This window comes from Papio anubis, chromosome 10 (genome assembly GCF_008728515.1).
Source record: "Papio anubis isolate 15944 chromosome 10, Panubis1.0, whole genome shotgun sequence".
NCBI classification, from domain to species: Eukaryota; Metazoa; Chordata; class Mammalia; order Primates; family Cercopithecidae; genus Papio; species Papio anubis.
This window is the reverse complement of record NC_044985.1, coordinates 85,080,160-85,107,626: the sequence shown is the minus strand read 5'-3', so window position 1 is coordinate 85,107,626 and position 27,467 is coordinate 85,080,160. Positions and strand designations below refer to the sequence as shown.

The 27,467-nt window shown below is 38.8% G+C and overlaps 1 protein-coding gene across 5 annotated transcripts in view; it reads left to right on the top strand.

The window, feature by feature from the left end:
- The window catches only part of FLACC1 (flagellum associated containing coiled-coil domains 1), a 59,319-nt gene that overhangs the window by 8,765 nt on the left and 23,087 nt on the right, over positions 1-27,467 (top strand). For all 5 annotated transcript variants that reach the window (XM_009182776.4, XM_003907803.5, XM_017946780.3 and 2 more), the window contains exons 4-9: positions 796-844; positions 2,288-2,421; positions 4,672-4,765; positions 5,296-5,357; positions 17,359-17,456; positions 17,670-17,722. In XM_009182776.4, the coding sequence (XP_009181040.1) occupies positions 796-844; positions 2,288-2,421; positions 4,672-4,765; positions 5,296-5,357; positions 17,359-17,456; positions 17,670-17,722 (490 nt within the window). The remainder of the gene's footprint in view (positions 1-795; positions 845-2,287; positions 2,422-4,671; positions 4,766-5,295; positions 5,358-17,358; positions 17,457-17,669; positions 17,723-27,467) is intronic.

The following is a 27,467-nucleotide window of genomic DNA, read 5'->3' as shown; positions in this document are numbered from 1 at the left end:
AGTGACCCCCTCCCAAGGACGTCTACACCCTAACACCCAGAGACTGCAAATATGTTGTTACTTGCCAAAGAGGAATTAAGGCTGCAGATGGAATTAAGGTTGCTAATCAGCTGACCTTGAGTTGGAGAGATTATCCTGGATTATCCCAGACCCCATGTAATCACAAAGGTCCTTCTTTGTACGTGAAAGAGGAGGTCAGCGTGTCAGAGTCAGAGAAGGAGCTGTGACAACAGAAGCAGAGGTCAGAGCGATGCAATTGCTGCTGGCTTTGGAGATGGAGGGAAAGGTCACCGTGAACATATACACATATATGGTATTCATTTTTTATATAGTACATATAAAGATTTGAATGAAAAACAAGTTTAACTTCAACGTTTGTATCTTAATGGGATTCATTTCATAAAGAGAGTTCCTTACAGTTCCCTGTACTGAGTGTGTGTGTGCCCGTGTGTGTGTAAGCGGGTGGCGAGGGGTGTCACCTGACTCACAGAGCCTTGACTCAGGGAGAATATGTAAGGGTCCCTCTAGCTGGTTTATGCTCCTCCAAAACAGAAGTTGCCCCAACATCATAGGACAACTCTTTTGCCTCCTTGGGCAGGACCTTTTCATGAGCGCTCCCACTTTGGGGCCCTCAGGAGCCCGGCTTCAGTGAGTTCCCCAACTATCCTAGGGATCCCCTAAGAAGGTCAGGTCAGAGAGCAGAAGTCAGATGGTGGCGGCCTCAGGGTTCAGCTCCTAAGCTTTGAACTTCTCTTTGCTGTCTGGTTGCTTTCTGAGCATGTCTTTCTCTTGCAGAAAGAAAATCCATGCAGCAAGGCAAGAAGAGAGCAATAAATCATTTTATGTGAGTAAAGGCAGAAAGAGGGCGGTGGGACTAAAATGTATTGAGCGCCTACCATGTGCAAGCGTGGGCCTTTTACAATTTTATACTTACCTTGTTGAATCTTCACAAAGATCCTGGGAGGAGGTGCTGTTATTATTGCATATTGTGCATGGCAGGTAAGTGGAAGAACCACGACTTGAACTCAGCTCAGCCAGATTCCAGAGTGGGCATTTAATTGCCACTCTCTCCTGCTTGCACAAGGCAAACAGAGTGTCCCAGGGAAATTGGACATGACAGCTAGTCCAGGCCAGTGAACAGCTCATGCCCAGATGCAGGAAGCCCTCTGCTGACCTTGGGAAGTCACGAATGCTGGGGAGAGGCAGCCGGGACCCTTCAGGGGAGCAGGGGCGGGAGGGCACTAGAGAAGGTGATGGGAACCAAACTCTAAGGATCTTGGTGCCTACCTGGGAATGTGGGCCTGACCCTTCTGGTGTCTGGGAGCCTTTACTGGTCTGACACAGGCACAGGACCAAGTAAGAGTTACATTTCAGAAGAAGCAGTCTCTGGTGGGATATAATTGATACATTTTACTGTATTCTGTGTTTATCTAGTTTTTTTTGTTTGTTTCTTTGTTTTTAAATACCATGCAGTCCTTTAATGGTTAGGGAAAAAATGTACAAGCAAAAATATAATTGCCTTCTAGGTGGAGAGGATGAACTGTTGGGGAGCAAGAGTGAAGGCAGAGAAGCCAGAGTCCAAGAGAAAGATGGTGGTGGCCTGGGGCTGTCAGGCAGGGGTGTGGAGAGAGGAGGGTGATTCAGAGAGACATGAAGGGGTGACAACAGCAGGGCTCAAGGGGCTGCAGCGTGTGCTGTGCAGCTCTCAGAGCCCCAGGGCTTGCCCTGGTCCAGGCCAGCGGAGGCCCTGCCCAGGTTTCTGACTTGGCATCTAATGGGAGAAGGAGGAGGAAATGACATTTTGTTTGCAACGATCCTAGTCATTTTCTCATATGTTGTTTTGTTTTTCCCTCACAAAAGCCATTTGAGAAGGAGTTATTAACCCCACTTTCTGATGAGAAAACTGAGGCACAGAGATGCTGGATGGCTATTGTCTGGTGGCAGAGCCAAGATTTACTCAGGCCTCTGTGATTCCAAAACCTGAGCAGTTGCCGCATGCCCACCTCCAGCCACAAGGATGAACACAAGTTGGGGGGCAGGGGCATCAATGGCTTGGTGTGGCACAGAGCTTGAGAGGCCCCTAGGGACACCCAGGAGCCTACGAAGCGTCAGGTTTGAGTCTCAGAGATGTGAGGATGAGCTACAATGGGTGAAGGGCCCAGAAGGGCGTGGGCTCTGGAGTCCCAGGTCCCTGTTTTTAAGATGTGAGTGAGGCAATAGGAGAAGATTTGGAGAAATCTCAGCACTCCAAGTCTGCCATTTTATCCTACTTTCCCTTGATGCCTAGGAAGTGATCAACGTGTCACCTGGCTATCAACTTGTTCGGAATCGGGAACAGATTTCTGTCACCTTAGGGGATGAGATGTTTGATGGGAAAAAGCGGTGGGAATCGGAGATCCCGAACAAAGACAGATTTTCCAGGTAATGCTGTTGAACCAACATTCAGCTGCTTGGGGCTACTCCCACCAGCTCAGCCTGGCCTCAGGGATAAGCCAAAGCCACTATGCCCACACCCAGGCCACTGGTGCCTGCTCTGGAGGGGCCACAAGGGCACCCCCCTCCTCACCCCTGCTTCCTGATGATGCATCTCTCCACATCTGCCTCTCTTTCCTCTGATCCCATCCGTGAGCAGATCCAAGGGGCAGGATGAAGATTGATTGGGAGTTATGTGATTGATCCCAAAGGACAGCAATTGTTCCTGGGGTGAGGAATAGATAGAAGAGCCATAAATTAGTCTGAATTTGGGGCATGCAAATTAAGTAAAGTGAGGGTTTCTGGGAGGCTGGAATGTACACGGTTTTTTTTTGTTTTTTTTTTGTTTTTTTGAGACAGAGTCTCTCTCTGTCACCCAGGCTGGAGTTTAGTGGCACGATCTCGGCTCACTGCAACCTCTGCCTCCCAGGTTTAAGCAATTCTCATGCCTTAGCCTCTCGAGTAGCTAGGATTACAGGCTTGCACTACCACATCCAGCTAATTTTTATAGTTTTAGTAGAGATGGGATTTCACCATGTTAGCCAGGCTGGTCTCTAACTCCTGACCTCAGGTAGTAATCCTCTGGCCTCAGCCTCCCAAAGTGCTGGGATTATAGGCATGAGCCACCGCGCCCAGCCTCTTTTTCATTATGTCCAAAAATACTACTCAGCTCATGCCCCTGGGAGATGAAGTGTGGAAGGTTCCGGCCTGACTTCATCCCGTTAGCACAGCCATCCTGTCTGTCTTCAGGCCCCACCCACTCTCTGTCCTCCAATGCCATATCAAGTATATCTCCATGTCTTTCTTTTTTCATTAACAGATGCAGATTCATCTCTACATCTTTTCATTCTACCCTTTAATCTCTTATTCATATCTTCTGCTTCCCCGATATCCTGCCCATGTTCAGGCATCTTACTTCTTAACTGCACTACTGATGGCTCTCCAAGTGCCTCTTCCCTCAGGCTTATTTTGCTGTAAGAATTATTTTTTCAACACACAAGTCTAAAAGACCAACAATAGAAAACATACACACACATACACACACACACACACAATCGTCTACCTATCTGCTAGTGTATTGGCAGAATTCAACCAAACTGTTAGCAGTGGTTACATCTGGGAAGGGATTCAGATTGAGGGTGAGTCTGAAGGACCCTCAAGTCGAATGATGCCATGCCATGGAGTCTCTGATCTGACCTGGCCCAGAGGGGCTGGACCCAAGTTCTTGTCTTCCCACCCAGGGGCATTCAGCCTCTGCTTTCTTTTCCCTGCTTATCCATAGCCCTCTGCAGGAAGAGAATGGGGCATGCGCCTATAGTCAAGCTAGCACGACAGCCCACCTCTTGGCCTCACAAGGAAGTTGTCACCCGTTGTGCACAATAAAACATGAAAACGTGTGCTTGTTGTATTCACTGGTAAAGCTGTGAGTGTTGTTTATAGTGAGGATCGTGTTCAAAAGATAGGGGCTCCCTTTTATTCAACTTTCTCATGCCTTTTCTTTCTCATACCCTAGAACTGTCTCCTCCTGTATCCCCTCTCTTGTTTTGTCAGCCCACATTCTCTCTGTGCTCAGTTAGACATGGGAGGTGGTTGACCAAAGAGGTCAAAGCATCTTGCATTGAGGACTTCCTGTCAGCTCCACTGCACATGGCACCACCTGCTGCCTTGTCACTGTAGCCCAACCAGAGTTAAATAATTTACAGATATCATGGCAGCCTTAGACCCAGAAACACAGAAAACTATGACCTGTGCTGAAAGCCACTCTCTTAAATCCCCTCTTAGTCCCATCTCTGGCCCAGTCCTTGTATGTGGTTCACAGTCAGCATCAATCCTATTGCACATCTTCTAATTTCCTAATCCCCTGAACTTCATCCTTTGTTTCAACCCTCATCACCAAATCAAGGTCAAACTCTAATAAATTTCTGACATATTCTTATTTTCCTTCTACTCAGTAGGGCACCAAACCATCCTGTTCAAGTCTAGTGAGCTTACCCAAAAGAGTCAGATCTGAGCCTCAACTGCCTTATTGCCAAATGCCTTCTCTAAGACTGTCCCTATCCCTCCACCCCCACCTCATAATGATGGAGCAGGTGCAGGACATGGCCAGCTCTCACCAGGCCAGAGTCAGTCATGCTCAGGGGTCTGAGTGGCATGGAATGGTAAGCTTTGTGGGTGATAGAAGAATTACTTCTCCTACAGGACCAACATCATTTCTGACCTACAAGAGCAAATTTCAGAACTGACAGCAATAATTGAACAAATGAACAGAGACCACCAGTCTGCCCAGAAATTGGTGAGTGACTTTACATTAGCTAACATCTTCATGGGCAAGATAAAATTAATGTTTCACCTGAAAGTGAGCAAATCCTGCCTGCTTGAATGGAATTATACTGTCAACAAGGATTAACACTAGATTTTAAGTTCCTTGAAGGCAAGATCTGAGTCTTAGTCCTCTTTGGCTCTTCCAAGCCAAGCCCTTTGTTCAATAAATGATTGCTCAATTGAATTACATATCCAAAAATCTGAAGGCCATGATGTAACAGAGATGATGGTCTAGCACCGGAGACCAGACCTACCCAAAAAAACCAGTCAGTGAAAGAGATGCACCAACATTATGAACTGAATAAGTAGAAAACAACATAGAGCAAGGCACAAATTGTTCTGTTCCCTTATTAATAATGTGCTCTCTGGCACTGCAGAGCACAGTGGAAGAGGGGTGGGAAGGGGGCCGTGCCCCATGAATTGGAAGGTTTTTCAGAAGGTGCAGATCAGAATGGGACGGGGTCCTCAGTCTTGTGTTGTTGATGCTGATTTTATTTCCAGCTCTCCAATGAAATGGACCTCCGCTGTGCTGAGATGAAGCAGAACTTTGAAAACAAGAACAGGTACACTTTCTGGCATGGACCCTTGTGTGCTGATGGCTCTAAGGCTCCTGCATCCTTTGCAGGATTTCACTGGGTCTTCAGATAGTTCCAAATGGAGTTTGGGGGATGAGGGGTGAGGGAGATGAATAAGACACATGTCTTTGAAGAGCAGGATGGCTTGATTCAAAGCCACTAAAATAAACCACAAAGAAAGTTATTACTGCTTTTGCATTTTATCATCCAATCCTTTCATTTCAATTATAATCTCCCTTTTTGTTAGTTACTGAGAAGAGTCATTTTTGTTCTCTATGAGATTTCTGTGATAAATAACTGTTGTTCTCAGCCAAGTCTCCTCCTCCACCATCTCCTCGTTCTTCTCTTCCTCCTCCTCTTTTTCTTTTTCTCACATCTACTCTCCCTGGCTGCTAGGTCAGGGACTCAGCAAAATAGGAAGAAAGTATGAGAGAGTCAGGAGCAAAGTCAAATCACGAGAAAATTAAAGGGAGTCCAAATATAGAGAGATAGAGAATAGAACATGGTTACCATAGTCGGGCAGGAGGAATAAAATGGGGAGATATTAATCAAATGATACAATGTTGCAAATATGTAGGGTGAATAAGTCCAAAAATATAATGTAAAAAGATGAGAGCTATAGTTAATGTATGATATTAAGAATGTTGCTAAATGAGTTTATAGCTGTTCTCACCACAGGGGGAAAATGGTTAACTAAGTGAGCTGATGAATACGTTAATTTGTTCCACTATAGTAACCTTTAACTATATGTTCGTAGTAACCTCCATTATTGTAACCATTTGTGTATATATATACACACACACACATATAAACTCTACATATATATATGCTTGTGTAGTGTGTGTGTATATATATATAGTAAAAATTATGTGTAGTATATAGATACAGTAAGATGGTTACTATAGTAGAGATGCATATATATATGACATATATAGATGAATCTTATGACATCATGTTGTATACCTTAAATATACACAATACGATTTACTTTTTAAAAGAGTTTTATTATGTGTATGGGTGAAGATAATCTTAACATCCCCTTTCAGGCTACTTGCTGCACACCAGAGCAGCCTTAGAAATCCTGGTGGAGAGATAGCACTCTTAGTTGAATCATAGCCATTTATACATTTATTTATCTATAGACTTTACCTGTTAGAGTAGTTTTAGGTTTACAGGAAAAATGAGGAGAAAGTACAGAGAGTTCCTGTGCACCCGTTCCTAATCAAATTCAATCAAATTAAACTCAAAGATGAGTACACCAAGACACATAATAATCGAACTATCAAAAATCAAAGACAAAGCAAAAATTCTGAGAGCTCCAGAAGGTAAGAAACACATCACACACAAAAGAGTGCCATACAATTGTAATTTCTGAACAGAAACCCTGCAGGCCAGGAGTCAGTGTGATGATGTATTAAAGCGCTGAAGGAAAAAACTGCCTACCAAGCAAAGACAGCAAAGCTGTCTTCCCCAGTTGAGGAAGAAATAGAAACTTTCCCAAACAAAAATTAAGGGAGTTCATTACCACTATGCCTGCCTTACAGAAATTGCAAAAGGAAGTTTTAAAAACTGAAACAGAAAGCTGCTGACTAATAACATGAAACATATGAAAGCACAACACTCAATAGTATAACCAAAATAGAATCATACTCAGAATATTTTAGGACTGTGATGATGGGATGTAAGACAATTTTATCCCAACATGAGGGTAAAAATACAAAACTGTTAATAACTATAGCCAAAATAAATTTTCAAGGATATACATTATAAAATGATATCAATTCTGATATCAAAAACAACATGTTAGGGAGGAAGTAAAACTGTTGAGTCATTGTATGCAATTAAACTTGTTATCAGCTTGAAATAGCTTATTACAAGAGCAAGATATTCTAACTAAGTGTCATGGTAACCACAAAGAAAAAAATCTTTAGCAGGATTCAAAGCATACACTACAAAAAATATCAAACCACAAAAGAAGAGAGCAAGAGAGGTAGAAAGAATCTACAAAACAACAAAACAAAAATTAACAAAATAGCAGTAGTAAGTCCTTACCTATTAATAATTACCTTGAATGTAAATGGATTAAATTCTCTGATTAAAAAAAATAGAATGGGTGAATGGAGTTTTTGAAAACAAGAACCAACTATATGCTGCCTACAAGAGACTCATGTCACCTGTAAGGCACATGAGCACCCCTCCCAGGGTCTGAGAGTAAACCCACTAAACCTTCCGCTACCACCATTGCTGGCACCTACCTGCATGCACCACCTATGGGCCTGAGGACAGGACCACCCAACTTCTCATAGCCACTGCCAACACCAGTGAGTACCACTTGGGTCCCAGAGGGTTGTCTCACTATTGCTACTGCCATCAGCCACAACACACCCATTGCCAATGGGTCTGTGAACCTACCTACCTGCCTAGCCCATAGCTGCCATTTCTGACACCTGAAAAAGCCACTAAAGGCCCAAGAATTGGCCTGCCTGAACTCACTAATACTTAATGCCAGCTTATGCCACCCTGGGGCCCAAAGATAGGCACACTTATAAAACTAGAATAAAACTAGAAATCAATAACAAGAAAAACTTTGGAAACTATACAAATGCATGGAAATTAAACAGCATTCTCCTGAATGACCAATAGAACAATGAAGAAATTAAGATGGAAATAAAAAAAATTTCTTGAAACAAAAAAAATTGAAATACAACATACCAAAGCCTGTGAGATACAGCAAAAGCAGTGCTAAGACAGAAGTTTATAGCAATAAACACCTACATCAAAAAAGTAGAAAGATTTCAAATAAATAGTCTAACAATGCACCTGAAGGAATTGAAAACCAAGCCCAAAATTAGTAGAAGAAAAGAAGTAGTAAGATCAGACCAGAACTAAATGAAATAGAAACTACAAAAACAATACAAAGGGTCAGCAAAAAAAAAAAGTTCTTTAAAAAGATGAATGAAATTGATAAACCACTAGCTAGACTAGCCAAAAAAAGACAAGAGAAGACCCAAATAAAATCAGAAATGAAAAAAGAGACATTACAGCTGATGCCACAGAAATACAAGAAATCGTCAGAGACTATTATGAACAACTATAACACTAACAAACTAAAAAACTTAGCAAAAAGAGATAAATTCCTGAAAACGTAAAATCTACCAAGATGAAGCAGGAAGAAATTGAAAATTATTCAAGACCAATAATGAGTAGCAAGGTTGAATCAGTAATAAAAACTCTCCCAACAAAGAAAAGCCCAGGACTAGATGGATTCACTGACAAATTCTACCAAACACACAAAGGAGAACTAATAGCAATCCTCCTCAAACTATTCAAAAAAAAATGAAGAGGAGGGAATTCTCCCTTACTTATTCTGTGAGGCCAGCATTACCTTAATACCAAAGTCAGATGACAATACAACAACAGCCAAAAGAAAACTACGGATCAATATCTCTGATGAACACAGATGCAAAAATCTTCAATGAAATACTAGCAAACCAAATCCAACAATATATCAAAAATATAATATACCATGACCAAGTGGTACTTATAACAGAAATGCAAGGATAGTTCAGCATATGAAAATCAATAAACATGATATCAACATCAACGGAATGAAGGACAAAAATCATGTGATCATCCCAATAGATGCAGAAAAGGCATTTCATAATAGTCAACATTGCTTCATGATTAAAAAAAAAAAAAAACCTTTCAACAAGCTAGACATAGAAGAAACATACCTCAACATAACAAAGGCTATATATGACAAATATGCAGCTATCATCATACTGAATAGGGAAAAGCTGAAAACTTTTCCTCTAAGAATTGGAACAAGATAAGGATGCCCACTTTTACCGCTCTTATTCAATATAGTACTGGAAGTCCTAGCCAGAGCAATCCTGCAATAGAAAGAAAGAAAAGGCATCCAAATTGGAAAAGAGGAAACCAAATGATCTCTCTTTGCAGAAAAGCATGATCTTATATATGAAAATCACAAAAAACTCCATCAAAAAAACTCTTAGAACTAATAAACAAATTCAGTAAAGTTGCAGAATATAAAATCAACATACAAATATCAGTTGCATTTCTGTGCACCAACAATGGAATAGCCAAAAGAGAAATCAATCAGGCAATAACATTTACAGTGACTACAAAGCATAAAGTAAAATATCTAGGAATAAATTTAACCAAAAAGGTGAAAGACCTTTAGAAGGAAGACTACAAAACACAGATATAAGAAACTGAAGATGACACAAACAAATGGAAAGATATTTCATCCGTGCTCATGGACTGGAAGAATTAATGTCACCAAAATGGCCATGCTGCCCAATGCAGTACAGACTCGATGCAATCCCTAAATCACCAATGTCACTTTTCACAGAAACAGAAAAAATAATTCTAAAGTTCATATGGAACAAAAAATGAGCCAGAATAGCCAAAGCAATCCCGTGGGGGGAAAAAAAATCTGGAGTTATCACATTACCTGACATCAAAATATATTACAAGACCAGGCATGGTGACTCACGCCTGTAATCCCAGCACTTTGGGAGGCCAAGGCGAGAGGATGGCTTGTGTCCAAGAGTTTCAGACTAACCTGCACAACATAGCAAGACACCATCTACACAAAAGATTAAAAATTAGCCAGTTACTATGGAATGTGCCTGGAGTCCTAGCTACTTGGGAGGCTGAGGTGGGAGGATCACTTGAGCCCAGATGGTCAAGGCTGCAGTGAGCTATGATCATGCCACTGCACTCCAACTGTACTCATTGATATAGATCAAGGCTATCATAACTGAAATGGCATGGTATTAGTATAAAAATAGACACATAAACATAAAGCATGGAACAGAATAGAGAATCCAGAAATAAATTCATATAATTACAGCCAACTGATCTTTGACAATGCTGTCAAGAACATACACTGGGAACAGGGCACCCTCTTCAATAAATGATACTGGGAAAACTGAATAACCATATGCAGAAGAGTGAAACTAGACTCCTATCTCTCGTCATATACAAAAATGAACTCAAGATGGATTAAAGCCTTAAATGTAAGATCCAAAGCTATAAAACTACTAGAATAAAACATAGGGAGAAGTCTTCATTACATTGGTCTAGGCAAACATTTTATGACTAAGACTTTGAAAGCACAGGCAACAAAAACAAAAAAAGACAAATGGACTATATTAAATTAAAAAGCTTCTACACAGCAAAAGAAACCACCAACAGAGTGAAGAGACATTCTCTTAAATGGGAGAAAATATTTGCAAACTACTCATTTGACAGATGACTCAAACAATCCAACAGTAAAACAAACACAAATTCATTAAAAATGGGCAAAGGACATCAGTAGACATTTATTAAAGGAAGACGTACAAATAGCCAACAAGTATGTGTTCAACATCACTAATCATCAGGGAAATGTAGAGCAAAAACACAAGATATCATCTTACACCAGTGAGAATGGCTATTATAAGAAGACAAAAAATAACACATGTTGACGAAGATGTGGAGAAAAGCGAACTCTTACATACTGTTGGTGGAAATGTAAATTAGTACAGCCATTATGGAAAACAGTATAGAGATTTCTCAAAAAATTAAAAATATGAGCCAGCAATTCAACTACTGGATATTTCTTCAAAGATTGTGGAGAACACGAAATGCTATACACTATTGGTGGGGATGTTAATTAGTTCAGCCACTGTGGAAAGTGGTTTGGAGATTTCTCAAAGAACTTGAGACAGAATTACCATTTGACCCAGTGATCCCATTATTGGGTGTATTATATGCAAAGGAATATAAATCATTCTACCAAAAAGACACATGCATGTGTATGTTCATCACATCACTATTCACAGTAATAAAGATATGGAATCAACCTAGATGCCCATCAGTGGTGGATTGGATAAAGAAAATGTGGTTCCATGTAACACCGTGGAATACTACACAGCCATAAAAAAGAACAAAATCATGTTCTTTGCAGCAGTATGGATGCAGCTGAAGGCCATTATCCTAAGCAAATTACCACAGGAACAGAAAACCAAATGCTGCATATTTTCACTTATAAGTGGGAGCTAAACATTGTGTACAGATGGGTACAAAGAAGGGAGCAATAGATGGTGGGGCCTACTTGAAGGTGGAGGTTGGGAGGAGAGTGAGGGTTCAAAAACAACCTATCAGGTACTATGCTCACTACCTGGGCAATGAAATCATTTGTACACCAAACCCCAGTGACATACAATTTACCTGGGCAACGAATATATACATGTACACATACCCCTAAACCTAAAATAAAAATGGAAAAAGAAAAAAATTAGTAGCATTTCTAAACACTAATAGTTAATGATCTAAAAATGAAATTAAGAAAACAATTCTATTTATACCAGCTTAAAAAATAAGATACCTAGGAATAAATTTAACCAAGGAAGTGAAAGATTTCTACACTGAAAATTATGAAACATCGATAAAAGAAATTGAAGAAGCAGCAAATAAATGGAAAGATATTCCATGTTCATGGATTGGAAGAATTAATATTGTTTAAATGATCATACTACCAAAAGCATTACACAGAGTTAATGCAATCACTATCAAAATACCGAAAATGTTCTTCACAAAAAGAGAAGAAATAATCTTAAAATTCATATGGAACTACAAAGTCCGCAAATAGCCAAAACAATCCTGAGCAAAAATAACAAAGCTAAAGGCACCTGACTTTAAATTATACTACAAAGCTATAGTAACCCAAACAGCATGATACTGGCATAAAAAAACAGACGCGTAGACCAATGGAACAGAACAGAGGCCTGTAAATAAATGTATACACCCATAGCCAACTGATTTTTGACAAAAGTGCCAAGAGCACACACTGGGAAAAAGATAGCCTTTTCAATAAATGGCTTTTAGTCAAATTAAAAGAAGTAGATAAAATGAAGAGAGATCTCAAAGAAACTAATATTACACCTCACAAAACTAGGAAAGAAGAACAAAATAAGCCCAAAGTACGCTGAAGAAAGAAAATAATAAAGATCAAAGCAGAAATAAATGAAATAGAGACTAGAAAAACAACATAAAAATTAATGAAACTAAAAGTTGTTTTTTGAAAAGATAAAAGCAACAAACCTTTAGCTAAACTAAGAAAAAATAGAGAAGACTCAAATAAATAAAATCAGAAATGAAAGAGAAGACATTACAACTGATATGACAAATGCAAAGGATCATAAGAGACTACTGTGAACATTTATATGGCAATGAACTGGATAACCTAGAAGAAACTGATAAATTTCTAGAAACATACAACCTACCAAGACTTAATCATAAAAACAATAGAAAATCTGAACAGACCAATAATGATGATATTGAATAAGTAATAAAAAGCCTACCATCCAAAAAACCCGGACCTGGTGCCTTTACTGCTTAATTCTACCTGCCATTTAAAAAAGAACTAACATCAATTCTTCTCAAATTCTTCCAAAAAATTGAAGAGGTGGAAGGACTTTCACATGACTTTTTTGTTTGTTTGTTTGTTTTAAAGACAGAGTTTTGCTCTTGTTGCCCAGGCTGGAGTGCAATGGCACTATCTCAGCTCACCACAACCACCACCTCCTGGGTTCAAGCGATTCTCCTGCCTCAGCCTCCTGAGTAGCTGGAATTGCAGGCATGCACCACCACGCCTGGCTAATTTTGTATTTTTAGTAGAGACGGTGTTTCTCCATGTTGGTTGCGTTGGTCTTGAACTCCCAACCTCAGGTGATCTGCCTGCCTCGGCCTCCCAAAGCGCTGGGATTACAAGCATGAACCACCATGCCTGACCCTTTCACACTATTTTTATAAGGCCAGCATTACACTGATACAAAATCAGACAAGAACATTATGAGAAAATAAAATTACAGGCCAAAATCCTTAATGAACATAGATACAAAAATCCTTAATTAAATATTAGCAAACAGAATTCAACAACATATTAAAAGGATCATCCACCATGATCCAGTGAGATTTATCCCCTGGGATGCAAGAATGGTTGAACATATACAAATCAATAAATGTGGTACCTCACATTAATAGAATGAAGGACAAAACCATATGATCATCTCATTAGATGCAGAAAAAGCATTTGACAAAATTCAGCATCCTTTTATGATAAAAACTCTCACCAATTTAGTATAGAAAGAATATACCTCAACTCAATAAAGGCCATATATGAGAAGAACACAAGGATGCCCACTCTCACCACTTGTATTCAGCATAGTACTAGAAGTCCTTGCAAGAGCAATTATGCAAGAAAAAGAAATAAAAGGCATCCAAACAAGAGAGAAGGAAGTGAAATTGCCACTGTTTGCTGACATGATCTTACATATAGAAAACCCTACAGTCTTCACCAATAAACTCTTAGAACTAATAGCGAAATACAGTAAAGTTTCAGGGTACAAAACCAACACACAAAAAACAGTAGTATTTCTACATACTAACAACAAATTGTCCAAAAAGGAAATCTAGAGAACAATCTTATTTACAATAGCTACACACACACAAAAAAAGTAGGCATAAATTTAACCAAGTTGATAAAAGACCTGTACACTGAAGACTAGGAAACACTGATGAAATAAAGAAAACACAAATAAATGGAAAGATAACCCAAGTTTATGATTCAGAAGAATTAATATTGTTAAAATACCCACACTACCCAAAGTGATCTACAGATTCAATGCGATCTCTATCAAAATTCCAGTGGCATGTTTCATAGAAATAGAAACAACAATTTAAAAATTCTTATGGAACCACACACACACACACAAAAGCCCAGCAGGCAGTGTGATTAGGAGCCAAAAGAACAAAGCTAGAGACATTACACTACCTGATTTCAAACTATACTATGAAGCTATGGTAATTAAAATAGCATAGTGCTGGCAAAAATAAATAAACACATTGACCAATGAATCCAAACAAAGAGCCCAGAAACCAACCCACACATGTATGTGAGGTCAATTAATTTTCAGCAAAGGTGACAAGAATACACAATAGAAAAAGGATAGTCTGTTAATAAATGGTGTTGGGAAAACTGGACATCTGCATGCAGAAGAATGAAATTGGACCCTTATCTCATATGATATACAAAAATCAACTCAAAATGGATTAAAGACTTAAAAATAAGAATAGAAATTGTAAAGCTACTAGGAAAAAAAGGGGGAAAAACTTTATTACATTTATCTGGGCAATGATTTTTTTGATTTGACCCCAAAAACACAGGCAACAAAAGCAAAAATAGACAAATGGGATTACATCAAACTAAAAATTTCTGCACAGCAAAGGAAATAATTTACAGTGTGCAGAGATAACCTACAGTTTGGAAGAAAATATTTGAAAGCCATGTGTCTGAAAAGATATTAATATCCAAAATATAAAAGGAGCTCAAACAATTTGATATCAAGAAAACAAAAAATCCAATTAAAAAATGAGCAAGAGACCTGAATAGACGTTTCTCAAAAGAAGACATACAAATGGCCAACAGACATGAAAAAATGCTCAATGTTGCTAATCATTAGGGAAATGCAAATTAAAACCATAGTGTTATTATCTCACATCTGTCAGAATAGCTATTATCAAGAAGATGAAAAATAACAAGTGTTGAAGATGTGGAAAAAAGGGAACACTTAACAAAGTGTTATTGGGATTTAAATTAGTATGGCCATTATGGAAAATTGTATGGAGGTTGCTCAAAAAACTAAAAATAGAAATGCCATATGATCAAGCAATCCCACTTCTGGGTACTTGCCCAAAATATTTGAAATCAGTTTATTGATATGTCTGTATTCCCATGTTCAATTCAGCACTATTAACAATATCTAAGTTATGGAATCAACTTAAGTGTCCATCAGTTGATAAATGGATAAAGAAAATGTGGTATATACATATAATGGAATACTATTCAGCCTTTGAAAATAAGGAAATTCTGGCATTTGTGACAACCTGGATGGAACTGGAGAGCATTATGCTACATAAAATAAACCAGGCACAGGAAGACAAATACCACATGTTCTCACTTATATGTGGGGTCTGAAATAATCAAACTCATAGAAAAAGAGAGTAAAATGGTTAAAGAGGCCAGGGGATGGGGGGTATAGGGAGATGATGGTCAAAGGGTACAAAATCTCAATTAGGCAGGGGAAATATGGGGTTTTCTTAGATCTATTGCAGAGAGTAGTAAATATAGTTAATAACAGAGTATTGGACATTTCAAAATTGCTAAGAATAAATTTCAAATATTCTCATTGAAAAAACTTTTAGGCTGGGCGCAGTGGCTCATGCCTGTAATCTCAGCACTTTGGGAGGCCGAGGCGGGTGGATCACCTGAGGTCACCAGTTCAAGACCAGCCTGGCCAACATGGTGAAAACCCATCTCTACAAAAATATAAAAATTAGTCAGACATGATGGCGGGTGCCTGTAATCCCAGCTACTCGGGAGGCTGAGGTGGGAGAATCGCTTGAGCCCAGGAGGCAAAGGTTGCAGTGAGCCGATATTGCGCCATTGTACTCCAGCCTGAGGGACAAAGCCAGAGACTCCATCTCAAAAAAAAGAAAAAAAAGAAAAAACTTGTAAGTATCTCAGGTGATGATGGTTATGTTAACTAGTTTGGTTTAATTATTCCACATTGTATTCATAAATCATAACATCACTTTTTACCCCATAAATATATATAATTATAAGTTACCAATTTACAAGTAAAAAAAGAAATCCTGGTGGAGAGGCAGCACTCTTAGCTGAGCCGTAAACTTTTATGTATTTATTCATTTATTTATAAACTTTATTTTTTAGAGTAGTTTGGGTTTACAGCAACATTGAGAGGAAAGTATAAAAGATTTCCCATATGCTTACTGCCCCCTCACACACAGCTTCCCCCATTATCAATATCCCTCCCCAAAAGTGGTAACATTTGTTATAATCAATGAACCTGTATTGACACATCATTATCACCCAAAGTCCATAGCTGGTATTAGAGCTCACTCTTGGTGTTATACATTCAATGAGTTTGGACAAATGTGTAATGACATGTATCCACCATTCTAGTGTCATACAGAATAGTTTCACTACCCTAAAAATCTGCTGCACTCTGCCTATTCATCCCACCTCCTACCCCTAACCTCGGTAAACAGTGATCTCTTTACTGTCTCCATAGTTTGACCTTTTTCAGAATGTCATATAGTTGGAATGATACCCTATGTAGCCTTTTTAAATTGGCTTCCTTCACTTAGTAATATGCTTTTAAGGTTCCTCCATGTCTTTTCATCAATAGCTTGATAGCTCATATGGACTCATTTTAACACTCATCATAAACACTGCCAACATCTCTTCCTGGGATGGAGGCTAGAGAGAATTTGGGTTCTAAAATTATCCTGGGTGCTAATGCAGCCCATAGTTTCCCAAGCAAGCTATAGACAAGATTGTGCTATTAGAGAGCAATCTGTGGTCATGCTGGCTCCATTCAAAACAATGGTTGTAGAAAAGGGTCCCCTCACCCTTTCTGGATAGATGCCAGGATAATGCTTCAGGAAGTGAGGGCCCCAGGCTGAGTATGGTAGCTCACGCCTGTAATCCCAGCACTTTGGGAGTCCAACACAGGAGGATTGCTTGAGTCCAGGAGTACTTCGAAACCAGCCTGGACAACATAGCAAGACCCTGTCCCTACAAAAAATTTAAAAATTAGGTGGGCATGGTGGCACATGCCTGTGTTCCCAACTACTTGGGAGGCTGAGGTGGGAAGATCACTTGAGCCTGGGAGGTTGAGGCTGCAGTGAGCTGTGACCATGCCACCACACTCACTCTGGGCAACTGAGTGAGACCCTGACTCAAAAAAAAAAAAAGATTTAAAATTGTTTAAAAATAAAAAAGTGAGAACTTCACTTCCTGTGGGAAGGTGGAGGGTAGGATCAGATCAGGGTAACAGCTCAGCTCTGGACTTCTTTTTACTAATGATTGTGGCCTTCTTCTGGGGTCCCACAGGGAGCTTAAAGAGGCCCATGAAGCAGAACTCAGTGAGTTGGAGAACAACTACAAAACAGCCTTGAAGGCGGAGAAGTTGGCTGCCCAAGAGAAGCTAGGTACTGCTGGGACCTGGGAGAATGATCCTGGATGAAGGTCCAGGCAATGGCATTTCTAATAAGCTTCTAGGGTGATTTCTGGGGCACACAAAGGTTTTACTACCTTGGTGATGAATTTGGGGTGGGGAAAGTGTGCAGAAGAGCTCACGTTTGAATTTCAAAATGTGCGTATCAGAAGACTAAAGATGACCCTGTTGTTTTCCTTTTATCCAGAGGAGATGGGAAAAGAATACAAGTATTTGAAGAATATGTTTCGTACATATCAGGTGAGATACAGAGCTCCCTGTTGGATTACAAGAGAAACAAAGCTCATTCCTGGCTAACACTGGGATAAATCTAGAGCTCTTGTCCAGAAAATAATGTCCTGAGATTCCCAGCATCCTTGGACCTAAGTGGCACTAGCTGCACCCAGGGGGAGGATGAACCCGATGGCTTCCATGCATGACAAGTCAGGCACCCAAATCCTGACGAGCACTACTGAAAAATATGTTTGTGATTACAAAAGTAACAGCTTCTCATTTTTTTAATGGAACTGCAAAAACCAACAATAACAACAAAAAGAAATATTACCATCCAAAGACAACCCCTGTTAATATTTGTACTTTGTTGGACCTGCAGTTGAGATCATATTGTATATTGTATAACATCTATATGTATTTTTATGTCTTCTTTATCAAGCATATAAGAAACTTTTCCCTCCTTTATAATGACTTGATATTATCATAATGAAATTGCCATTGGGTTCTAAAATTTTACTGTTCCCCTATTATTGGGCATTTGAGTTGTTTCCAATTGCTTGCTGTAACAGATAATACCACTTTGAATATCTTTGATTTTAGAAGTAGAGTGCTTGGTCAAAAGGAATGAACTTTAAAAAAAAAAAGTCAACTTTTATTTTAGATTCAGGGGATACATGTACAAGTTATTGTGTGATGCTGAGGTTTGGGATATGAATGATCTCATTACCCAGGTAGTGAGCATAGTACCCAATAGTTATTCAACCCTTCCCTCTCTTGTTATCTCCCAATAGCTCCCAGTGTCTACGAGAACACGTGACATTTGGTTTTCTGTTCCTGTGTTAATTGGCTTAGGATAATAGCCTCTAGGGCCATCCATGTTTCTATGAAGGCGTGATTTTGTTTTTTATGGCTGCATAGTATTCCATGGTGTATGTACCACATTTTGTTTAGCCAGTCCACTGTCGGTGGGCACCTAGGTTGATTCTATGTCTTTGCTATTGTGAATTGTCTGTGATGAACATACAAGTGAAGGTGTCTTTTTGGTAGCAAAATTTATTTTCTTTTGGATATATACCCAGTAATGGGATTGCTGGGTCAAATGGTAGTTCTGTTTTAAGTTCTTTGAGAATCTCAAAGCTGTTTTCCACCGTGACTAAACTAATTTACATTCCTACCAATGGTGTATAAGCATTCCCTTTTTCCTCCAACCTCACCCGCATCTGTTGTTTTTTGACTTTTTAAATAACAACCATTCTAATGTGTGTGGGCTGGTATCTCATTGTGGTTTTTGATTTGCACTTCTCTGATGATTAGTGACATGAAGCATTTTTTAAGTTTTCTGATCACTTGCATGTCCTTTTGTTTTTTACACACTATAAAATTCTATTTATGACAAGAAATATGTACATGATTAGAAAAGGTAAAAATTTAGGGACAAAAAGCAGATTAGTATTTACCATGGGCTGGACTGGGATTGGGGGAGGGGTTGACTACAAAGAAATGGAAGGGGATTACTGGAGATGATGTAGTGGTAGTTACATAACTATCCATTTGTCAAACACATTAAATGTATACTGAACAAGGGCACATCTTACTCAATTAAAATAACATTAAAAAAAGAAATGAAAAAGAAGAAATTCCATTTAGAATATTGCAAAACTGTAGATTTAGTTCTAGAATTCTGGATTTCTATAATTTATTTCAAAATACAAGTTTTCAGCCCATTTTTAACTTATCAAATCTTTATTCAGAAATTCAAAGTTTATATTTCAAAACAGCTCATTTAAATTTGACCATAGGCCAAGCACTGTGGCTCACACCTGTAATCGCAGCACTTTGGGAGGCTGAGGCAGGCAGATCACCTGAGGTTAGGAGTTTGAGACCAGCCTGGCCAACATGGCAAAACCCTGTCTCTACTAAAAATACAAAAATTAGTCAGGCATGGTAGCACACACCTGTAATCCCAGCTACTCAGGAAAATGGGGCCAGAGAATCGCTTGAACCTGGGAGGCAGAGGTTACAGTGAGCCGAGATCATGCCACTGCACTCCAGCCTGGGCAACAGAGCAAGACTCTATCTCAAAAAATATATACAAATAAATAAAAAAGAAATAAATTTGACCCTAAAGCTAACACATGTAAAAATTATATAAAAGAAAAGAAAATTGTTCCAACTTTTTTTTACTTTGGGGTTTAAAAAAAAGGTTTTTTTCAATAGCTGTGGGGGTACAAATGGTTTTTTTGTTACCTGGATGAATTATATAGTGGTGATTCCTGAGACTTTAGTGCACCTATCACCTGAGTAGTGTACATTGTACCTAATGTGTAGGTTTTTTTAATCACAAGCCGCTCTCCCACCTCCCCCTTCTGAGTCTCTAAAATTCATTAATGAATATGCCTTTGCATAGTCATGGCTTAACTCCCACTTATAAGTGACATCATACAGTTTTTTGTTTTCCACTCCTGTGTTACTTCGCTTAGAATAATGGCCTCCAACTCCATCCAAGTTGCTGCAAAAGACATTTCATTCCTTTTAATGACTGAGTAGCAGTCTATGATGTGTATATGCTGCGTTTTATTTAACCACTCATTAGTCAATGGGCGCTTAGGTTGGTTCCATATCTTTCAACTGTGAATTGTGCTGCTATAAACATACATGTGCAAGTGTCTTTTTCATGTAATGACTCATTTTCCTTTCGATAGAGATCCAGTAGTGGGATTGCTGGATTGAATGTTAAATCTACTTTCAGCTCTTTAAGAAATCTCCATACTGTTTTCCGTAAAAGTTGTACTAATTTACATTCCCACCAGCAGTATATAAGTGTTCCCTTTTCCCCACATCCACACCAAAATACATTTCTTTTTTACTTTGTAATAATGACCATTCTTGCAGAAATAAGGTGGTATCTCATTGTGGCTTTAATTTGCATTTCCCTGACAATTAGTGGTGTTGAGCACTTTTTCATGTTTGTTGGCCATTTGTATATCTTCTTTTGAGAAATATCTATTCATGTCATTTGCCAATTTTTAATGGGATTATTTGTTTTTTTCTTGCTGATTTGTTTGAATTCCTTGTAGATTTTGATAACTAGTCCTTTGTCAGATGCATAGTTTGCAAATATTTTCTCCCATTCTGTGGGTTGTTTGTTTATTATTTCTTTTGCTATACAGAAGCTTTTTAGTTTAATTAGGTTCTATTTATTTATTTTTGGTTTTGTTGCATTTGCTTTTGGGGTCTTAGTCATGAATTATCTGCCTAAGCCAATAACTAAAAGAGTTTTTCTAATGTCTTCTAGAATTTTTATAGTTTCAGGTCTTATATTTAAGTCTTTGATTCATCTTGAGTTGATTTTTCTATAAGGCGAGAAATATGGATCCAGTTGCATTTTTCCACATGTGGCTTGCCCATTCTCCCAGCACTACTTATTTAAAAAAGTATCATTCCCCAATTTATGTTTTTGTTTACTTTGTCAAAGATAAAGTGGCTGTACATATTTGGCTTTATTTCTGGGTTCTCTATTTTGTTTCCTTGGCCTATGTACCTACTTTCATACCAGTACCATGCTGTTTTGGTAACTATAGCCTTGTAGTATAATCTGAAGTCTGATAATGTGATGCCTCCAGATTTGTTCTTTTTGCTTAGTATTGCTTTGGCTATTCTGGCTCTTTTTTGATTCCATATGAATTTTAGAATTTGTTTTTCTAATTCTGTGAAAAATGATGTTGGTATTTTGATGGGAATTGCATTGGATCTGTAATGCAAGATTTCTTTGGACAGTATGGTCATTTTCACAATATTGATTCTTCCAATCCATGAGCATGGAATGCATTTCCATTTGTTTGTATACTCTATTACTTCTTTCAGCTGTGTTTTATAGTTCTCCTTGTAGAGATCTTTCACCTCTTTGGTTAAGTACATTCCTAAGTATTTTATTTTTTTTGTAGCTGTTGTAAAAGGGTATCAGTTCCTTACTTGATTCTCAGCTTGGTCATTGTTAATGTATAGCAGTGCTACCAATATATGTACACTGATTTTGTAAGCTGAGACTTTACTGAATTCGTTTATCAAATCTTAGAGTCTTTGGAGGAGTCTTTAGGATTTTCTAGGTATACAATTATATAATCTTCAAACAGCAATAGTTTGACTTCCTGTTTTCCAATTCGGATGCCCTTTTTCTTTCTCCTTTCTAATTGCTCTAGCTAGGACTTCCAGAACTATGTTGAATGAGAGTGGTGAAAGTGGACATCTTGTCTTGTTCCAGTTCTCAAGGGCAATGCTTTCAACTTTTTTCCATTCAGTATGATGTTGGCTGTGGGTTTGTCATATATGGCTTTTATTATTTTGAGGTAGGTTCCTTCTATGCCTAGATTGTTGAGAGTTTTAATTATAAAGGATGCTGGATTTTATTAAATGCTTTTTCTGAATCTATTGAGATGATCATATGTTTTTTGTTTTCAGTTCTGTTTATGTATCACATTTATTGACTTGTGTATGTTAAACCATCCCTGTATCCCTGGGACAAAATCCTCTTGAATTTTCTTTTTGATGTGCTATTGGGTTTGGATAGCTAGTATTTTCTTGAGAATTTTTGCATGTATGTTCAACATCAGTGAAATTGGTGTGTAGGTTTTTTTATTTGTTGTGTCCTTTCCTGGTTTGAGTATCAGGGTGATACTGGCTGCATAGAATGATTTAGGGAGGATTCCCTCTTTCTCAATCTTTTGGAATCGTTTCGGTAGGATTGGTACCAATTCTTTGAACATCTGGTGGAATTCAGCTGTGAATCTATCTAGTCCTGGGCTTTTGTTGTTGTTGTTGTTGTTGTTGTTGTTGTTGTTGTTGGCAATTTTTAAATTACTGATTCAATCTCACTGCTTGTATTCATCTGTCCAGGGTTTCTGTTTCTTCCTGGTTTAATACAGGAGAGTTGTAACTTTCCAGGAATTTGTCTATTTCCTGTAGATTTTCTAGTTTGTATGCAAAAAGGTGTTCATAGTAGCCTCAAGTGATCTTTTGTATTTCTGTGGTTCTGTGGGTTGTCTCCAATTTCATTTCTAATTGTGCTTATTTACATCTTCTCTCCCCTCTTTATTTGGTTAATGTTTTCTTCTTATCTTGGCTAATTTAGTCTATCTATTTTATTTTTTCAAAGAACCAGCTTTTTGTTTCATTGATCTTTGTATTTTTTGTTTGAATTTCAGTTAGTGCTGCTCTGATCTTTGTTATTTCCTTTCTTCTTCTATTTTAGGGCTTAGTTTTGTTTTTGTTTGTTTGTTTGTTTGTTTCTCGAGTTCCTTGCAGTGTGACATTAAGTTGTCAATTTGTGCTCTTTCAGACTTTTTGATGCAGGCGTTTAGCACTATAAACTTTCCTAATACTGTTTTTGCTGTATCCCAGAGGTTTTTTCAGTTTTTAGTTTTGAGACAGAGCCTCACTCTGTCAACCACGCTGGAGTGCAGTGGCACCATCTTGGCTCACTGCAACTCTGCCTCCCAGGTTCAAGTAATTTTAGTGCCTCAGCCTCCCAAGTAGCTGAGACTGAGACTACAGGCACATACTACCACATCCAGCTATTTTTTGTATTTTTAGTAAGGATGGAGTTTCACCATGTTGGCCAGGCTTGTTTCAAACTCCTGGTCTCAAGTGATCCCCGTTTGGCCTCCCAAAGTGCTAGAATTACAGGTGTGAGCCACCGCACCCCACCTATCCCAAAGGTTTTGATAACTTGTGTCATTAAAATTCAATTCAAAATTTTTAAAAAATTTCCATCTTGATTTCATTGTTTACCCCAGATAACATTCAGGAACAGATTATTTTATTTCCATGTATCTGTATAGTTTTGAAGAATCCCTTTGAAGTTGATTTTTAATTTTATTCTGCCATGACCTGAGAAGATACTTCATATGATTTCAATTTTTAAAAATTTATTGAGACTTGTTTTGTGACCTATCATATGGCCTATCTTAGAGACTGTTCTATGTGCTGATGAGAAGAATATATATTCTATAGTTCTTGGGTAGAATGTTCTGTAAATAGCTGTTATATCCATTTGTTCTAGCATGTTATTTAAGTCCATTATTTCTCTGTTGACTTTCTGTCTCAAAGATTTGTCTAGTGCTGTCAGTGGTACATTAAAGTACTCTACCATTACCGTGTTGCAGTCTATCTCATTTCTTAGGTCTAATAGTAACTGTTTTATGAATCTGCAAGCTCCAGTGTTAGATGCATGTAAATTTAGGATTGTAATACCTTCTTGTTGGATTGATCCTTTTATCATTATATTGACTGACTTTGTTTTGTTTTACGGTTGTTGCTTTGAAGTTTGTTTTGTCTGATATAAGAATAACTACTCCTGCTTGCTTTTGGTGTCCATTTGCATGGAATATCTTTTTCCACCCTTTTACCTTGAGTTTATTTGAATCCTTTCATGTTAGGTGAGTCTCTTGAAGACAGCAGATATTTGGATTGTGATTTTTGTTACCCATTTTGCCATTCTGTATTTTTTTTTTTTTTTTTTTTGAGACAGAGTCTCACTCCGTTGCCCAGGCTGGAGTGCAGTGGCACCATCTTAGCTCACTGCAAACTCCACCTCTCAGGTTCACGCCATTCTCCTGCCTCAGCCTCCCAAGTAGCTGGGACTGCAGGTGCCTGCCACCGCGCCCAGCTAATTTTTTTGTATTTTAGTAGAGATGGGGTTTCACCGTGGTCTTGATCTCCTGACCTTGTGATCTGCCCACCTCGACCTTCCAAAGTGCTGAGATTACAGGCGTGAGCCACGCCATACTGTATTTTTTAAGTGGAGCACTTAGGCCATTTACATTCAAAATTAATATTGAGATGTGAAGTACTGTTCTCTTCATCATGTTAATTGTTATGTATATGATTTTTCTTTTTTCATTCCTTTATTGTTTTATAGACTTTATGAGTTTTAAGCTTTCAAGAGGTTCTATTTTGGTGCATATTGGGCTTTTGTTTCAATGTTTAAAACTCCTTTTAGCCTGCCTACCTTCCTTTCCTTTCCTTTCCTTTCCTTCCCTCCCTCCCTCCCTCCCTCCTTTCTTTCTTTCTTTCTTTCTTTCTTTCTTTCTTTCTTTCTTTCTTTCTTTCTCTCTCTCTCTCTCTCTTTCTTTTTCTTTTCTTTTCTTTTCTTTTCTTTTCTTTTCTTTTTTTTCTGACAGAGTCTGGCTCTGTTGCCCAGGCTGGAGTGCAATGGTGCAATCTTGGCTCACTGCAACCTCTGCCCCCTGGGTTAAAGAGATTTTCATGCCTCAGCCTCCCGAGGTTTTTTTTTTTTTTGTATTTTTTAGTAGAGACAGGATTTCGCCATGTGGCCAGGCTGGTAGCATTTCTCGTAGTGTTGGTTTGCTAGTGACAAATTCCCTCAGCATTTGTTTATCTGAAAATGATTTTATTTCTCCTTCATTATAAAACCTAGTTTTACAGGATACAAAATTCTTGACTGACAGTTTTTCTGTTTAAGGAGATTGAAGATAAGACCCTGATACCTTCTGGCTTGTAAGGTTTCTGCTGAGAAGTCTGCTGTTGTTCTGATAGCTTTTCCTTTATAGCTTACCTGATGCTTTTGTCTTGCTGCTCTTAGAATTATTTCCTTCACGTTGACTTTAGAGAGCCTGATGACTATATGCCTTAGTGAAGATCTTTTTGCAATTAATTTCCCAGGAGTTCTTTGAGCTTCTTGGATTTGGATTTCTAGATCTCTAGCCAGGCCAGAAGGTTTTCCTCAATTATTCCCTCACAAAAGTTTTCCAGACTTATTATTTTCTCTTCTCCCTCTGGAACACCAATTATTCTTAGGTTTGGCTGTTTAACATAATCCCATATTTCTTAGAGACTTTGTTCATTTCTTTTGATTCTTTTTTCTTTATTTTTTTCTGATTGGGTTAATTTAAAAACCTTGTCTTCAAGCTCTGAAATTATTTCTTCTACTTGTTCTAGTCTATTGTTAAAGCTTTCTACTGCATTTTGTAATTCCCTAAATGTGTCTTTCATTTCCAGAAATTCTTATTGATTTTTCTTACTAATATCTATCTCTCTAGAAAAATTTTCATTCATATCCTGAACCACTTTTTAAAATCTTTATAATAGTTTTCACCTTTCTCTGAAATCTCCTTGAGTAGCTTAATAATTGATCTTCTGAATTCTTTATCTGGTATTTTAAAGAGTTCATCTTGCTTTGGATCCATTGCTGGAGAGCTAGTGTTATCTTTTAGGGGTGTTATAGAACCTTGTTTTGTCATATTACCAGAGTTACCTTTCTGGTTCCTCCTCATTTGGGTAGATTATGTCTTCTAATTATCCTTGAATTTATGTTTGATTTGACTGTGTTTCTTTTTTTGTTTGTTTTTCAATTTCTTTTTTCCACTTAAGGATGTGACTTTAATGTTTATCATATTAATGCCTAATTTGGTTCTTGGTGCTTTCGGGGGTGAAGACTCTATAATATTTCCTTGGTTAGAGAGAGTTTTTACGTGTGGCTTTCTCAGATGCTGGTTGTAGTAGCATTGTGCCTGGTATATTAGCAAGATCACTGTCTCCTATGGGGCTATAATGATAGAGGTGTCTTAAAGTTTATCTCATTCCCCCATGGCATGCACTTCATTTATTTATTTTTGACAGTTTTTTGTTTGTTTGTTTGTTTTTTGTTTTTGAGGCTGAGTCTCACTCTGTCGCCCAGACTAGAGTGCAATGACATGATCTCACTGCAATCTCTGCCTCCTGGGTTCAAGCAATTCTTGTGCCTCAGCCTCCCGAGTAGCTGGGATTATAGGCACCCACCACCACACCCAGCTAATTTTTGTATTTTTAGTAGAGACAGGGTTTCACCATGTTGGCCAGGCTGGTCTCGAACCCTTGACCTCAAGTGATCCACCCGCCTCAGCCTCCCAAAGTGTTAGGATTACAGGCATGAGCCACTGCGCCCGAACTTTTCTCCAGTATTTTATTTGCTAGTTTGATGGTTCCAGCTTCAGGCCGGTAGGGGAGGTGTCCCTGGGTAGGAATCAGCTGTGGCTAAAGCACGTGGGTAAATGCAATACCCAATGATGGGCAGAGGTCTCAGCCTTGACAGAGGTAGCTGGAGGAGTGAGTTGCACTGAGGTCTTACTGGGAGTGAGGATTGGAGCCACCTCAGCTCCCCTGCCAGGTTAGCAGGAAAGTTCTCCCTCTCAGAAACACTCCTGTTTCAGTGCTCAGCTTTTCCAATCAGGTAGGCACCTCTTTTCATCATGCAGGAATTTTGATGTTCCAAATAGAGAGAAATTGTGACCGTCTCTCATACAAGCCTGAACCTGGAGGGTGCCTCTCCTATGGGGATGCAGTCACCCTGATGTCTTCCAGAAAGGCTGTCTATAGTGGCACTCACACTGAGCTCCTATGGGAGAAGCCCCAACTGTGCCTGCAGTGGTAGACAATGGGTTGGGGAGATATATCCCCTTCTCCAGAACCCTTCACACACACCAGGGTTGTCTGTCTGTTGGGTTAGAGCTGAAGACTTTTCCTGCTAAGCCCAGCTCAGCTGAAGAAAACTTCCCACCAGTAGAAAGATCTGGTTCTCAAGTCCTGCTATCTGGATTATTTTGTCCCACAGGGTGTTCTCTTGATGGGGTGCACTCCCTGTTCCCCTAGGATCAGGGGGATCCCACTCCTAAGGGAACAGGGTCTCTGGATCTAGCTGCCCAGTGAAGGTACCACACTCTGAGCTGGTGCTAGGGAATATCTGCAAGGGATCCAGTGATGTAACCTCTCCTCAAGT